The 18,168-nt window shown below is 33.6% G+C and overlaps 1 protein-coding gene across 45 annotated transcripts in view; it reads left to right on the forward strand.

The window, feature by feature from the left end:
• Positions 1 to 18,168, forward strand: part of RIMS2 (regulating synaptic membrane exocytosis 2) — a 600,488-nt gene that overhangs the window by 420,436 nt on the left and 161,884 nt on the right. For 15 of the 45 annotated variants that reach the window (XM_059394973.1, XM_059394987.1, XM_059394980.1 and 12 more), the window contains one exon: positions 5,837 to 5,869. The exons of 27 other annotated variants lie outside the window; for them this stretch is intronic. In XM_059394973.1, the coding sequence (XP_059250956.1) occupies positions 5,837 to 5,869 (33 nt within the window). The remainder of the gene's footprint in view (positions 1 to 5,836; positions 5,870 to 18,168) is intronic. 3 more of the 45 variants (XM_059394974.1, XM_059394978.1, XM_059394986.1) reach the window with 1 other exon arrangement.

The following is an 18,168-nucleotide window of genomic DNA, read 5'->3' on the forward strand; positions in this document are numbered from 1 at the left end:
AATCTGATTCTAGACTAGAATACTATGGCCTATAATAATGCATTGTTATTAAACATTGAAAAACTTTAATCTGTTGAGCTTTATATTTTCACTTTGTGAGTCTATCTGTTCTTACAGTAATTGAAATGTATCTGAAAAAAAGAGCATATTTTATATTAAATATTTTATCTCATATTTTACTTAAACTCATCCCACAAAAAACTCTGGTGAGAATGCTAATTTTAGTTAGGCTGAATGAATGTTTTGGAACTGATACAGTTTCTCCAAATAAAGATCTTGGACTTAAATAGTTCAGAATGGACTTTGAGATATAATTTTAAATGATTTCTGATGTGTTTGATAATTAATTGATACTTTTCCAAAAAGGATTATCTACCTTGGTTCATTATTTTTTAAGTGTATAATAACTTAGCTACCCTTCTTGTAATTATCCTGAAACCATGATGGTACTACTTACTTTGCTGTTTCTTGTCTGGAAAATAAGTCTATGCCTTTCTGGGAAAGGGCAGTGAAACAATTTGCTGGGTTACTGTATGATTATGTATTATTTTGGAAATCGAAACTATTCAGGTAACAAGTTCTGTTTTACTACATACTCTAGCATCTTGAGGCATAAGCCCTTAGTATTAGCATTATATAATTTACTTAATGTATTAACCTTTAATTTTTTCCAACATGGACTTTATCATATTGTATTCTTTGTGGACCTGTAACTGTGGTGAAGGTAGGGATTTTTTTTCTTCTACCTTTGGATTTATGCTTTGCAAAATTATCTTAAGAAAAAGTAAATACTGAAAGATGTATTTTGTTAGTGAGTTTAATACTTAGCTTTTTTTTTTTTTTTTTTTTTTTTTACTATTTTGGTTTTGTGGAGTTTTGCTTCCTTTTATTTTTGAGTACTTTGACATTTCTTAAACGTAGAAACAATGTGTTTCCATCTAAACTGATAATCTAAATTAGTCTTATAGTTAAATGTTAATCTAATTCATCTAATCTAGAAAAGAGAATCAAGGTTATGTTCTTAGTCAGTATTAGACTCTGGTAATTTCCAGATTGTTGTAGAATAAATGAATTTTATTTTTTATTAAAAAAAGATATAAAACAAAGTAAATATTTTATGCAAGACAAATCAATTGATGGAATTTCAGAATTAAATACTATTGATACCTTCAGATGTAAATATAGCATTCTTTGTTAATAACTGTGTTTTCCTATCAATAAAGAGAAATTTCATGATTTACAAGTTTAGTTGCTTATTTAAAGTTGATTCAGTTTCCTCTGAATATACAGATAAGCTTGTAAGGCCAAGCTGTAATTCAATGACTGTTGTTTTTATGATAAATAGTGTGATGTATTTTGAAAGTCAATTATTTTAAACTCCCTCAATACATTCTCTGAGTATATTTTTCTTCTGTATTTAAAATTGTATTATGTGTCAGACCTCAAGGACAAAATCAGTGAAGAACAGTACAGCTAGGAAAGAAGATATTTAAAAGAAAAACATTTTTATTAGTGAGCTTTTAAAAATAACAAAATATTTTAAAAGATTGGATCTTGCTTCTTTTAATAGGTAGAAGTTATTGTAAACATTCAATTATTTTATGGTTGATGACAAGATTACAGAAAGTAATAATTAGTTTAAAAAAGAAACTCGGACACTTGATTGAGGCACTAATTCTTCAAGATTTTTTCACATTGGAGAGTTTTAGTGCAAAATCTGTAAATTTGGTAAACATTTTATTTTTATATTCTAGATCCATCCTGATTGTTGTATCATTGAGACACTCCTACAAAGTAATTGCTTATTTAGTCTTCATTTTGAAAAGTATCTCTCCTGCTCCAAAGGGACATACTAAGACTATGATCTTTCAAAAGCCCTCATAATATGATTAGTTTTTAATTATATGAAAGTTCTAGTATGCTTTTAAAGTATTAAGGCTTTTGTTTCATTGTCAGGATTTTTTTGGGGGGGGAGTCAGGAATCTTTTTAAACAGAATTCTTGCTCCTGAAGGACCTGTGTTTATTTAAGTACAAAATCATCTAATAGGACCAACATTATGTCTGTTGTAAATGGTGATAAATGAGAAAGAACATTAGCCGTAAACAAGTTTCAAATAGGTATCATACACACTTGGTAAAAACTGTGTTTTATAGATAAACGGGCCCATGTACATGCCTTTTAAAATTAATTTGATTGAAGATTATTCTTTCTTTTTGAACTTGAGGTGTATTAAGTCAAAATTTAATAATAGTTAATACATTATATTAGGAAGAGAAAATTTTTGGTTTGCTCAAAATTTTGCATAAAATTTGGCGTCATATACATTATTACAAACTTAGCTTTGTTTTATTTTATATATCTGTTTATCTTCAGTAGTTCTTTTTCCAATTTTAAGGATCAAAATATAGCAGCTTTAGTTGGTAGGTACATAGATAGGAAGACATAAAGATGTTGTATTACTTTGCTTGATGCACCTAAACTTAAAAATACTTCCCCAAAATAATTTGCCATAAATGATGAAATGATATTATGGGGTTTATGAAGTATTCATCATACCTTATAAATGTCTTTTTCGATATAATATATGAAAATATTTTATGTCTCCTTTCTTGGCTCCTATGATGGAATGAACAAAAAAAAATACTGTATATCTTCTCTGCAGAGTCTTTATATTTTTTAAATATAAAACTAAAACTACAGGGTGCCTAGGTGGCTCAGTGGGTTAAAGCCTCTGTCTTCGTCTCAGGTCATGATCTCAGCGTCCTGGGATGGAGCCCAGCATCAGGCTCTCTGCTCAGCAGGGAGCCTGCTTTCCCCCTACCCTTTTGCCTGCCTACTTGTAATCTCTGTCAAATAAATAAATAAAATCTTAAAAAAAAAAAAAAACTAAAACTACAATTCAGCCATAATTATAACAGATACCAAAGCAAGGGTATACTTTTACTATATTTAACTTCTTACTATTTAACTGGTTATTGGTTAAAGGAAGTATTAGAAAGAGTTCTCATTAGAATGGCCATTAAAACAGCACTGAAAAGTAGAATGTTTGTGGGATAGTAATGATCAAAGGAAAAATAGAGAGGAATTGTGGAGGCTGTTACTTTTAGCTTCTTCAAGATTTACAGAAGTCTGTAATTCATTGCAATGGTATATGTGAAATAAGTACTTACAGTTTATTCCCATTTAAGTAAGATCTGGCCACTCAAATGATGCTGACTATAAGTTTTTCTTTGAAAATGAGGCTGTTATAATGCAAATAATGTATAATACAAATTCTAACAACAAGGAAGACAAGAAAGCCAAAAGATTTTTTAAAATATATTTGGTATAACTTTAAATTGTTGAGATTTTATTATTTAAATGAATATTCTATCTGCCAGTTAAAATTAAGTGATTTTTACATAAGAATGGTTATGACCTATTTATTAATGGATCATATTCATATAAGGGTGGAAAGAGGATTTAATGGGTACTTTCAGTTAGTAGTGAGATCCTTGTCAAATCTTTTATTTTAGTCCTTTTATGTAATATAAATTTGTGTTATTTTATTAAAAATTAACTTAATAGTGCTAAGTGTTACTATATTTCTCACAAGAGTAAAAACTTTAGTGAATTACTTGCATAGTTGAAGCAGTTACCTTTAAAAAAATAAATTCAAACTCTATACTATGTAATAAATTGTCCAGATCAGGTGCCACCATGAGAAGATTTTTTTTGTTTTTTTCTTTGCTTGAATTTTTATTTCACGTGTTTTTATTGGGTCATATACGGTCTAGTAGAAAGAAAGTTGACCTGGTAATCAGGAGTCCTCTGTTCTATTACTGGTTCTGCCACTGAACTTGTTGTGTGACCTTGGGTAAGTCACTTGAACTTTGTATGCCTCAGTTATTCTCTGTGATTAATGAATGAATGAGTGGAGAAGACTTTTGAATGTTTTGAATCTATATAACATGAAGAACATTGCCTCGATGCCATTATAAAATAATTCAAGATACAGAAAAATGCTAAGTAGAGAAAGAGCGTCATTTATTTATTTTGTGTTTACATTTTCTGCAAAAAATAATAGTAATGATAATAAATTTTTTTCTTAGAGAAGGAATATACCTAAGCCATCATTTTATCCAATTCTTATCAATTTCATTTTAATATGCAAGGAAATTATTTTAGTAGGGTTGTAAATATATATGTAGAAAAATTTTGCACATGAGAAATAATATGAGATAAAATACAATTCAGAATTAAACTGCGTTATTAATGTATCTCTGATTTTTCTGTCTTCTTTGAGAAGTGGGTAGACGGGGGGGATGGAAAACAAAATATGTCATATATCATATTAATGTATGGAGTACATTTCAGGAGGATAATGCTTTTTCAATAGTGGCCAATCCTACCAACACAGTCTGGTTTTTAATACAATAATTATGATGAATGTAGTGTCCAATTTTGAATAGATCAGAGATGTGCTCAAGCAATAATCAAAATGACATTGTTAAATTTCAAAATGTGTCATTCCTTTTCAGTTCTCTACAATTCATACTAGGATTTCTCTTTTTTCTAAGAAAACAAGTTTTAGTCACCTTAGCAATCTTTTCCTGGTGGAAACTTTTCATTTTCTCACTATTCAAGAAAAGAAACAAATTTGTTATAAGAAAGAATCCTTTTAAGAGTTATAATCTCAGTATATCAATATTTCAAGTATATTTTGATATAATATGTTTTTCCATATATCTCTCAAAAAACTATGATATAACCATTGCGGAAGTGAATTTGGTGTTTTGATTTAAGAATTATATGGTACCTGACTCAAAACTAATTATATGATTAAATAGGAGATTTTGGTTTTGTATTACAGTGTTTATCTGTGTCAGTCATACTAACTCACTAATACCTTTGAAAGAATTTTTTTCCTAGATTGCTGAGTTTAGCAGATATTTCCTGCTTTCAATCACTGTATAGAATGTCTTCTAACTTCACTAGCAGAGGAGAATGAAGTGTTTCCAAAATGTGTCCTCTACCTATTATAGTAGATGTTGGATTTTGAGGGGCAAATTTAAATAGAGATGTCCGTGATGTGTTATGTGGTGTCTGTAGGAATTTTCTGAATAAATAGGTATTATAAGGGAATATGAAGAAATAAGATTTGTCTAGATTTAAGATTCATTGGATTTTTAATATTTAAATAAGCCATATCTTCCAGCAACCCTTTTTATAGCGAGTCTTACAGTTATTACTCTCCATATTTTATAATATAATATTTTATGGTAATATTTTGCTGTAGTGAAGTAATTTGGGTATTGGCCCATGTGTGCACTCATCAATTTCAGAAACTTGAAAGGCATAGAAATGTGTTGGAACTATTTTTAATGTTCTTTTCAAAAGTTTATTCAATTAAATTCTTTTCTTTAAATAATAATTAAAAATTCTAAAAGCATTTTTACAGACTTTCAGGGACTCTGGAATGTCTTGAACAATATGGTCATATAAGGAACATTGTTTTCACTAATGGTATCTTTCTTCAGCATCAGTGTTCAGGATTGGCGGTCCATAAATAATTGTAAACTTTGAATCTTCTTTATTTCTACACTAACTTTAATTTTCTGCTTCTGCTAATCCATAATAGTTTACCCAATTCTCCATCAGTTCTTCTGTATTCTTTTAAAAATTTTTTTTTAATGTGGTATGTATTTTATTATATCTTCCCTACAACTGTGTACAGGATTTTTCTCAAAATGATTTTGGGCCCTTTCCTTCAGTGTCACTTTTTACCTTTCGAGTACATCCACTCACACCCATCTCCTTTGTCTATGTCTGTCCATTACACGATGTGGCCACAGAAGAAGTGGACTCCACAAGGAGAAGACATGCAGGTCTGTCTCTACTACTGCTTTTCTTTGTTATTTTTTCATGTATCTAACTTATTTTAGAAATTTTTTACATTTTCTTCATTTCATAATTTTTCATTTTCCTCTAATATAACAAAATGTTAAATCTTGCAGGCCTTTTTATTTTAGGTAGTGGTATATTCAATTTTTAACAGCAACTGCTCCAATTAGATTGATAAAAATAAAATGATTAATTTTTAATGTAATATGTATATGTGTGTGCATGTGTGTGTGTGTGTGTGTGTGTATTTTTCCATAATGGGTAACTGAATCCAGATCCAAATATATGTATATGTATATATGTTTATACATATATACATAAAAATATATAGTATTTTGTCAGTGAGATTAAGTTAACAAATGAATCATACTCATTCTTCAAATTATTTTAGACTTCAACTTTGTTTTCAACTTCATTTTACATAATTCTAAAAGTACTTTATTTTTATCATGAGTTCTGCAATGTGCTAGACATTTGGAGAACATTAAGGATCTAATACATGTCCTAAACAAGCTCTCACTATCACTGAGGAGTTAAAATATGTGGGTAATATGCTGTGTCTATGTGCCAATATGAATGATTCTAGCAATATGGTCTACAAAGATATAAAGTCAAATAAAATCTGTTTCAGCTAGATGGCCAGAAGAGGCTTCATGGAAGAAATAACACTTGAACTGAAACTTGAACATTCATTCAACACTCATTTATTAAGCACATGTGATGTGATACTGTTCTAGGTGCTGGAAATAACAGGACACACAATAGCTCCCCATCTTTGCAGGCTTTTTCTAGTGGGAGTCTGAGAAGTAAATGCAGTAGTATTGCCAGTGCTATGAGAAATCTGTGTATATAGAATGCAGTGGAATCATAAAGGATGGTATGATCATTTCCACCTGAAAAGTATGGATATTAGTTCAAGAAAGACTTTGTAGGAGAGATAACATATGAATTGAACATTAAAAAGTAGAAAGATGTTGCCCTCCTGGGTAGAGTACATTTCAGGCAGAGGAAACAATATGGGGAAAATGACTTCAAACAAGTTTAGGCAAAAATAGGCAGGGGAGTGTTTCTGAAGATCATGTGGGATATTGAAACATATAAAGCAAGAAAAGAACAAGATCAGATATTTTTCCTAGAAATATTACTGTGGAAAGCTATGTAAAAAATGGGCTAGAGCAGTAAAAGCAGAAAAATCATTTATGAGGCTGTTGCACAGATCAGTAGAGAGATAATAATGGGCTGACATAATGTATCAGTAGCATATGATATTGATACATGAGAAGTTATATAAAGATGTAGAGTCTGGGGCGCCTGGGTGGCTCAGTGGGTTAAAGCCTCTGCCTTCGGCTCAGGTCATGATCTCAGGGTCCTGGGATCGAGTCCCGCGTCGGGCTCTCTGCTCAGTGGGGAGCCTGCTTCCCTTCCTCTCTCTCTGCCTGCCTCTCTGCCTACTTGTGATCTCTCTCTGTCAAATAAATAAATAAAATCTTAAAAAAAAAAAAAGATGTAGAGTCTGTAGGACTTAGTTACTGATTAGATATTGTTGATGCAAGTAAAGGAGGGAATAAGATAATTTCAGGTAACGGAAATGTTGATGCAAGAAAAGGAGGGAATAAGATAATTTCAGGTGACGGAAATGTTTGGATAGATGGTGGCCTATTTTGTCAGGATAAGGAATGAACAAGTTTTGGGGAAAAAAATAAAAGAATTCAGTTTGAGGGTGGGTTGAGTTTGACATTCTTTTGAAATATTAAGATACAGCTATCTAATAGAAGTGATTGAAGGTATAGCTGTGGAAACTCAGAGAAGTCTGGGCTGGAGACATAGAATAGAGTATCATCCCTTAACTGATTCCATTAGAATGAATGGAATTGTCAGAAGCATATGAAGATTAAGAAGAGAACCAAAAATCACATTTCTGGGATTACCAATATTTATTTACATTTAAGGAGTGGATAAAAGAACAAGAGCCAGAAAACCATGATGAAAAGAACTACTGAAGGACCATAGGATATCCAGAAAAGAACAGAATTCAAGAAAGGGAAGTGTTTCCAGAAGGGTATACTCATCAGAAAAATTCAAGAGAAGAACAAATAGTGTTAAGTGACAAAACTAACCAATAACAATCTTTGCCTGATTAGTGTCAGTGAAGTTGTGGAGGATGGGAGCCAGATGGAAGAGAAGGAAAAACAGATCTAAAAGGGGGGGAAATGAAGATGAATGTGGACTAGGTGAATGAATGAATAGCTTGGGGGAAATTACAAATTGAAGAGTAGCTACCATGGGGAATACAAGAAAGCTCACCAAAGATAAATAGAAAGAGGATAGCGTAAGTGAGGAACTTAAATTTGTGACAGCTTTGGTTCTCTAATGTGTGATTGACTCATTAGCACACTTCAGATAAATTGTTGGAAGTTTGTGAGCAGTTACAATAGAGAGAAAAAGAGGATGAAGATGTTGGGTGGGGGCTGGCAAGTCAGGTATTGAAAGTGATCTCCTAGAGTGCCTGGGTGGCTCAGTTGGTTTAGCATCTGCCTTCCACTCAGGTTGTGATCCTGGTGTCCCAGGCATCGAGTTCCACATGTTCTCCCTCTGCCCTTCACCCTGCTTGTGCGCGCGCTCTCTCTTCCTAATAAATAAATAAAATCTTGAGAGAAAAAATAAAGTGATGTACAAGATAGATTAGGGAAGTCGCTCATCATGTGAGATCATGCGGTCTTGTTAAATTGTGTTCAGATGCAAAGTTTTCCATGAACTGGAAGAGAAAGGGTTCAATAAAATAACTGGAATTTGTGGAAATATTCAAGGCTAATGGAGGCAAATGGAGAAGGTTATTTTCAGAGACTGATTTAATGATGCTTGGAGTTTTCAGATGTTAGACAATCCCGAGTGGTATAAAGCTACAGGGTTTTGTTCTGGGAGTGAAAGTCTAAAGTGGAACGTGGGTGACAGTTTCGAAAAGGAAGGAAAGTAACAAATTTTGATGTAGCATTTTTATATAGGCATTGAAGTCACTGATGGCCTAAGTTTGACGGGAAATGGGTGAAGGAAATTGCCCAGGAAGATGATAGCAGCAAGGAAGTACAATGGTATAAACATCAAGTGAGTCAATTTTATATGAAATTAGCTAAGTAAGCATGTGGAAGCAGCAGTGCAGATCTAGAAGAATGCTGATGCCACTTCTGGGATTCATATTACTTAGTGTATAGGATTTCAAGCAGTTTCTCCTCAAAATGCTTCTGGCAGAGGTAGTGTTCTTGTGGAACGGTCAACTTTCCATTCAGGGTAACAGGTGAGATGAACGCTCCAAAATGAGGTTGATAATGCATCAGATTTCAGTAAAAGCAATGGGGCTTCAGAATTCATAGTAGAAAAGATGAAGACATGGGAAGGAATGTGGGAAGAATTAGAGAAGGAAGCTCAGGGCACGTGCAGCTGAGGCTCCAGATCAGAAAATGTTAGAAAAGAACAGATGCTAGGATAAGGAAAGAATCAAGTATTGAATGTGGTAGGAGAGAAAAATAAAGAATGTAAGCTTAGCTTTGGGGGGGGGGGCGGGGAATTCCAACTGATTGAACAAAGGAATCTCCATGATGGGCATAAAAGGAAAGTACTTAGTCAAGGGGTTTGAAAAATTCGGGAGAGGAGAAGATCCATAACGGAAGCAACTTTTCTTAAGAAAAGTCAGTGCTGTCTAGGACATACGTGGAATGGTTAAAATACGGAGAAAAGTGATTTTTTTGTTTCAAATATCAGGTCCCAAATTACTTTTAATTTTTACCTAAACATAATTTGAAGTCTTTCTTAGTGGATACTCTAAAGCTGTAGTTGTAGCTATGAATCAACAACCCTTCACTTTCCTTCCGGTGGGAGGAAGCTAGAATGAGCTTTCTCAGTTCTAGTTGTAGACGCCCAACGCTCAGCGGGGATTTGATCTTATATCTTATTACCTAGCACTGAGTTTAGGATTCTACAAACTCTCCAAAGCCTAGAGATAAATGAAAACTAATGCATTCCATTCCAAAGGAGTAAGGAGAGAATGATAGAGTAGGTAGTAAGAAGAGCTTCAGGAAAAAGGAGGTAATTTTAGAAAACAGCAAATTTTGTGACAAGCAATTCAGAATGGATTTCCAACTGTTTGATAAAAGTTAGATGAAGTTAAAGCTTTTCAGAAACTGACTGGAGACTGACCAATAAAATCATATCTTTTTTAAACTATCATCATATCTCTAATGAATATGTAAGTTGGTTATTTCTCTGTATCAAACACGACCTCTTCATACTTGGAGCCAAATTGTGATGGGAAAATAACTTCTTAAAGCTAATCATTTTACTGACAATTAAGTTGAAGTGTATATTTTACATTTTACACCACAAAGGACCTTCGTTTCTGTTAATAGTTGCAAGTATGGTCATTGCAACATAGTTCTACACCCTAAATGAAGGAATGGCATTTGATCACACATTTTAAAGCAGAAAAAAAACCAAAACACTAATTTTACCCCTTGCAAATAATAACTGAGTTTCTTCTAAATGAGTAGTGAATTTTATGAGGGTTTACACTTTTCTTCTTATTCTTAAGAAATTTCATAAGACAAATGTATTTTTTTTTTAGATAATTGTTAAACAGATCTTAGAGACCATTTGACAGAAAGCTAATGATGCAGAAAGGATTTTAAAAATACAGTTTGGTATGTTCCATGAGATAACATCTGCTCACGTTTTTGAATTCAAGTTTTAACTACACAAATTTTCAGAATTACTTCTAGACCTGGTCTAGAGCATCTAGCAATCTTAGTGCTTATGTAATATATATTTTACTCCTAAGAAGATTTCTCAAAAACAAAAGACGTTTTGTCAGCCGTATTTCTTACTAATTCCTTAGGTAAATTACTATATTATAATACCAATTATTACATTATGATGTTAACTAGTTGTTACTTTGTTATAGTTGGTTCTCTGCTACATCAAGAGTTTTGGAAAATATATTTAAAAATTTCTATTTCAGACTGGTCCATTGGTCTGCCAGGCACTAATGTTAATTTGCAAAGCTTAGCAATTCAAATTGAATAGACTTTAAACACTTCTTGATAAAAATACAACTGGGAATAGCTAACACTTTGCATTGAAGTTATTCTTTTCTAATTTTTTAAAACTTATTAATTCTTTTAAAAAATTTTCCAACATTTCTGAGACATAATTGGCATATAATATTGTTTCAGTTTGAGGGTTGGCACCTGGCTGGCTCTGTCGGTAGAGCATGTGACTCTTGATCTTGGGGTCGTGAGTTCAAGCCCCACGTTGGGCATAGAGATGACTTAAAAAGACAAACATTATATTAATATTAGTATAACACTGTGATTTTAATTTGTATAAATTATGAAATGATTTCCACAATAATTTCAGTTAACCTTCATCATTCTTAATAAAATTATTACTTCACTTCCTATTAGCTAAGGCAATTTTTTTCAAAATTAATTAGCTCTTCATTTAGAAAAAACTCAGTTATGTTTTTCATGTTTTTAACATGAAAACAGTTTCTTTTTTTTTTTTTTCTGTGATTTTTATGAATGTTGCCCTTGAGATACGTTATTCCAAACCTGCACTTCAGTTTTTATCACATTTGTTTGGCATATGTGCCATGTTCTGAATGCTAGGTGTTTTCATGTGACCTCTTGTTCTACTCGTGTTTTATTCTAAAAGGTAAAGAGAAGTAACATTCATTGTCAGGGAAATTTGCTATACCTATGAATATGTACACATGTAAACATGCATATAAGCTGTTACTGAAATTCTTCCAAATCTTTCAATTATTGATTTATTATCAGTCTTATCATTACACACAGGTTCTACCCATTTTTAGGTATTTTCTGTGCATTGATTCCATCCTACCTATATTTCATGGGCTCTATTATTGACAAAAGTCTAAGATATAGATAGATAATCAAGATTTGCTCAGTCATGAAAACCAAAACTCTGTAGTATACTGAAATTCTACTGGAAAATATAAATCAGTCAGTTTCTAAGGAAGAATGTCAGGTCAACTCAGTGTTCGTTACTGTGCTGGCTACCTTGGACATTAGAAGAGACAGAGCAGCTTGGAATATTATATGTAAGTTTGCGTTTAATGTTTTATTAAGTAGTATTGGGATTTTTTTAAAAAAGATCTTATTTATTTGATGGAAAGAGATCGCAAGTAGGCAGAGCAGCCTGCAGAGTGACGAGGGGGAAGCAGGCTCCCCACTGAGCAGACAGCCTGATGCAGGGCTCAATCCCAGGACCCTGAGATCATGACCTGAGCCAAAGGCAGAGGCTTAACCCACTGAGCCACCCAGGTGCCCCGTGTTGTGATATTTTAACTAAAGGTATCACATAAAATATGAGTATATGCAAATATATATAAAAACATAATTACATCCTATTAATAAAGCATAATACTTAAGACTAATTCTCTAAAGCCTATAAATATGCAAATATAAAAGGAGAGTTTAGAAAGTTCTTGGAACTTGAAATAATAGCAATAACCACACGTGGAATAAAAATAGTCTTGAGTATTTCTTCCTTGTGGGTGGTGTGAGGGAAATGAGAAAGATGACTCAATAGGTTATGAGAATATTAATTAACATTAATAAAAGATTAATAGAATAAACTGTAAGACTAGGAGTCAAGAGACCTAGTTTTCGCTTTAGTCGTGCTACGGAGCTGTGTGATCCCAGACACATAATTTCAGATCTTTGGGTTTCAGATATCTTGCTTTTAAATTGGGGTTTGGAATGCATTGTTTTTTTAACTTTTTTATGGATAGAAAATTCTGTTTGCCTTGGAAGATACATCCTGAATTTAAGATGTTACTTCTCAAGGTATTATTTGTGCAATCTGAACACTATAATCTTCTATTTTGCCTTGGCCTATTGTCCACCTTAGCTCTCTGTCCTGAAAATTTCATTTATTGAGGAAAATATTTGTTCCCATCAGAAATGTTAGCTTGCACAGCAGTATTGGAGCACAGACTCTGGAACTAGACCGCCTGACCAGCCCCACCATGTATTTGCCCGCTGATCAGACAAAGTTGCTCTTGGTACACGCCTCAGATTCCTCCTCTCAAAACCAGGGATAATAATAGTACAGCAAAAGGCTATTGTATGGATTAAATGCATTCATATATAACCTGTAAATCACCTAAAAGCAGTGCCTGGTGCTTAGTAAGCACAATGTAAGTGAAACTATTTTTTTTTTTTAATTTTATAAAGTATGTTAAAAACCAAGTTATTTTGAGTAAGGTGTATTGAAGCGCAGGCATTTTGTTGTGTGGTCCTTCATTCTATGATACAGAATTAGTAATTTTTGTCACATGCATGACAAATACCTTCCCTAGCTTGTGACTTCCGGTTTAGGACGTGGCTGCGGTCCCAACCCGGCGTCCACAGAGCTGCAGCCAGACTGCAGAGCTTTGTCATTTCTGGGGCGACAGAGTTGGGTAGAAAGCAAGAACATTGGAATGTGATTGGTCTGAATTCTAATCCAGTTTCTGTCACCCAGTGGGGATGTGACTTTGGGTACAGTTAGATTAAAGGGTTAATTAGGGGCTCCTGGGTGGCTCAGTGGGTTAAAGCCATTGCCTTAGGCTGAGGTCATGATCCCAGGGCTCTGGGATTGAGCCCCGCATCCTGCTCCCTGCTCATTGGGGAATCTGCTTCTCCCTCTCCTACTCCCCTTGCTTGTGTTCCTGCTCTTGCTGTCTTTCTCTCTGTCAAATAAGTGAATAAAATCTTTTAAAAAGGGGATGGGGGGGGGGCGCCTGGGTGGCTCAGTGGGTTAAACCGCTGCCTTCGGCTCAGGTCATGATCCCAGAGTCCTGGGATTGAGTCCCACATCGGGCTCTCTGCTCATCAGGGAGCCTGCTTCCTCCTCTCTCTCTGCCTGCCTCTCTGCCTACATGTAATCTCTCTCTGTCAAATAAATAAATAAAATCTTAAAAAAAAAAAAAAAGGGGATGGGGGATTAAAGGGTTAATTATGTTTTAATGAAAGAGCTTTTCTCTTAAAAGAGCAGGACTTTCTAAGAATAAAACAAATACATTCCTAAGTAATGAAATTTGGAGTCTTGCCTGCAGTGTGACAGGTATAAACTTCAGAATCTCAAAATCAGCATAAGCCAATTAAAAGGCAACAAACTGTGAAATGTATTTGCAGCACCTCAGATTATTAAAAGCCTTAACATCTGAATCACTGGGACAAATAAATTATGTAGTCTCTAAAACTCTAATAGAAAAATGGGCAAAAGACATGTACAGAGATTTCACTAAGCAAGAAATTTAGTGGATAGTAAATATATTTAAAAAAATTCATTCCTCGTAATCAAATAGATGGCTTTTTAGAAAAGAAAATACTGTGTTTCGTCTGTTTAAAAAACAATGCTTTAATGCTGGTGAGAGTGTGTTATAAGAGTGGTGACATAATTTAGTATAATCTTCCTAAAGAGTAATTTTTTTTTTTTTTAATTTGTCAGAGAGAGAGAGAGAGAGAGGGAGAGCACAGGCAGACAGAGTGGCAGGCAGAGTCAGAGGGAGAAGCAGGCTCCCTGTGGAGCAAGGAGCCCAATGTGGGACTCGATCCCAGGATGCTGGGATCATGATCTGAGCCGAAGGCAGCTGCTTAACCAACTGAGCCACCCAGGCGTCCCCTAAAGAGTAATTTTTCAATATAAACCAAGAGCTCTTAAAAATATTCACAGACTTTTGACCTAGTGGAAATAGAGTTCAGATAAAACTGTATGTACCAAAGTCTTATTAAGGCATTATTTGTAGCAATGAAAAGGATGTTACTGTGAATGTTTACTAATGGCGGAATGGCTAAATAAATTATGATACATATGCAACCACTTAATTGAATAATTTTATTGCCATAGAAATTATAAATACTTTTTTCTATATTTTTTTATAATTTGAAAAAAATTTGAAAGAATATTATCTGCAAGGAACCTGTCACAGGGTTCTTTCCATACTAGAAAGTAAAAAATGGTAGCTCCCATTAATTATTACTACTGAAACCAATTATGCCAAAAATTTCATTGTCAGACAGATACATAATATAAACAATGAGTAATAAAATTGAGTCTTTATTTAAAATGAGAATAAAAATAAAATAGGAATAATAATCCAAAGTAAAGACTATTAAAATGTCTATAAAATAGTCCAATAATATGTAAACTTGACTATGTTAGACTCAAATCCTTCTCTAAGTATCAAAATGGCATATTAAACTATCATATAACATAATTGGCTTATAAAAAGGAGAGTTTATGCCTGAAATTCTTATTCTAGTGGCATAAAGGTATTTCACATCTGAAAAATTCATTTGTTTAACAGATATCTACTAAACATTTTCATATGCTAGTTCTTATTCTAGGCACTGGGAACATAACAGGTCTCTCCGGTCATGGAAATTATATTCTTGGGAGACCAAATAACCACTACACAAGATAAGTTTAGATTGTTATAAGTACTATTATTTAAAACCCTATGTACTTTGTGTGACTGGGGTGAGAAAGCATTATTTTAGATGGAGCAATCCAGGAAGTCTTCCTGAAGAGGTGATAATTTGAATTAAACCAGAAGGGTAAGAAGAAATGGACTATGCAAAGGAGCCAGGAGTTATATAAGTAATTAAGATCAATATATAGCATATATAGCAGATAAAGTCAGGACATTTGAAGTTCAGAAGAGGAGAATAATTTTTGCTATAGATCTTCCTTTTCTGAGAAGATATTTAAGTGTCAGCGATGGATGAAAGAGTTTTAAATATTGAAGATTTTCAGGGAGATGAAGGAATAAAGTATAGCTCTGGATGGTAAAGTGATGATTAAAATATTTTTTAAATCATTTGAGTTGAAAGGAAAGGATTATATGCAGTAAATTAGTAATCAAGTTACTTAGTATTAACTTGTACACAATACTTACTAAGTATTCATTAGCACACGGTTAAAATAAGTTATGATTGTTTTCAGATCACTTTCTCTTTGCTCACTTAAAGCTCTATACTTTTATATCTATACTGAAAGCATTATAATATAAAAGGGTTGGTCTGAATAAATCAGTTTCACATGAAAGAGGGTAAATTGGTATGAATAATGCTACATTGAAGATAATTGCTAAGGGAATTTAAATTAGATTACAATTCAACTGAAGAGAGGGATGTTATTTGACAGATGATAGTTTCTTTTTATTAGCCTGTATGAAGGCTTCAGGGGATGGGGTGTAGGATGTGAGAGTAGGGATGAGGGAGGAAGGGAACTGCTAGTAAGAAAGGCAAAGTTTAATGGAAGGCAAAATGATAGTAAGTAAAAGTGATTAGATTCATTAATCATGTGACCTAACTGATGGGGAGATCCTAGTTACAGATTCTAAGGTCATGAAGAATGTGAAGGAAGTTGATAGGCTATTTCAGAGTAGAGGAATGAGAATCAGAAGGAATCTCTAAAAAGAAGATTAAACATTGAAAACGACTATATTATAGTTTAAGGTTGGGTCATTCGGAAATAAGTTAGTATGAAAAAAAAAAAAACAAAAAAAAACCCCAAAACCCCAAGCAAAGATGATGCAGTTAGAAAAGGAAAAGGGAGAAATGTTAAAAGGAAGGAATGTTGGGGCAAAAAAAAGAACTAAGAGTTGCGTAGTATGTATGTGTGTGTAAAAGAGAGAGAGAGAAAGAGAAGAGAAGAGAGAGTGCTTTCATGACTAAGTATTTCAGATCATAAATTTTGGAAAACAGACCAGTCTCAGCCATCCACTAGTTATATGACCCTATAAAAATTTTCTAATAAGTAAAATTGTGAAATAGTCCTCTTACATACAGTTGTACTGATTAAATGACGTGATCATAATATGCAAAGCTCTTAACACAATTCCCAGCATGTACAAAGTATTATTCTTAAGATCTTAATTTTTAGGAACATTAGTATTAAGTTCTAGAATACAAGATTTTAACCATATATTCTTTTTTTTAAAGATTTTATTTATTTATTTGACAAACAGAGATCACAGGTAGGCAGAGAGCCAGCCAGAGAGAGAGGAAGGGAAGCAGGCTCCCTGCTGAGCAGAGAGCACGATACAGGGCTGGAACCCAGGACCCTGGGATCATGACCTGAGCCGAAGGCAGAGGCTTTAACCCACCGAGCCACCCAGGCACCCCTTAACCATATATTCTCAAAAGCTTTGCTATATCTTATTTTCTATGCCTTGATCAAGTAAAATTAAACATTATTGAAAAAAAATTAACAGCTAGACAGAAATCTGATCAATGGTTGCCTGGGCTGGCAGGAAAATTATTGACCACAAAGTGGCACAAGGGAACTTTTTACAGTGACAGAAATACTCTGTACCTTGACCGTGGCAAGGTTGCATGATTATATACATTTGTTCAATGTCCTAGAACTCTGCACTTAAATAGTGTGAATTTTAATTTATGTAAGTATGCCTCCATAAATTTGACTTCAAAAATAACTGAAAATACATAAAATTTAAATGAATTTTTAAATATAGTACCCAAATAGCATTAAATAGAAGCGAGCAGAACATTTTATTTGACCTAACACATCCCAAGCAATTAAGCCAAGTCCCATCCCCAGATAGGTTTCAGTGGGCGTGGTAATGGCCGGAGTTAGCCAATAACCTCGTAGCACGGAGAGAAGTGATAACTACATGGGTTGAACTAGCAAACAAAGAAAGGCCTAAAATGTCTGAATCGGAATCAGTGGTCAAGAAACCAAGAAAGATCAAGGAGAGTATTTAGGGTTGACATATGCAAGAAGAGGCAAGACATTAACAAAGATCTAGACTCTGGATATTCTAGATATTCATTAATAATAACTAAAAAAAGAAGAACAGGTATGAGAAATAATGTTAAATTGTTTTGGACCAACTGAGTTTTAGGTATCATTTGGGGATGGCTAGGAGACAACTAGAGATGTGAATCTTAAGCTTCCAGACGAGGTAGGAGCTGAAGGTCAGAGCCTAGAGCCTTCAGCAGGCAACATTTTGGATAATTAAGTCACTGTGATAAAATTATTTTTAACTTTAGTTAACTTTAGGACCCATTATAAGTATAATTTTTATTTCTAGTTTTACAGATTGAAAAATTAAGGTAAAGATCAGTTAATAACTTGTTCCAGCCATTTGGAGCTGGGATTTAACCTAAAGCAATGGGGCTTAGTGACAAAATCCATGACCTTAACCTCAGGAAATGGAGTCTTTACCTGTGACAAGGTAAAGGACAGGTTGAAGCCA

This window comes from Mustela nigripes, chromosome 3, assembly GCF_022355385.1.
Source record: "Mustela nigripes isolate SB6536 chromosome 3, MUSNIG.SB6536, whole genome shotgun sequence".
In the NCBI taxonomy this organism is placed as follows: domain Eukaryota; kingdom Metazoa; phylum Chordata; class Mammalia; order Carnivora; family Mustelidae; genus Mustela; species Mustela nigripes.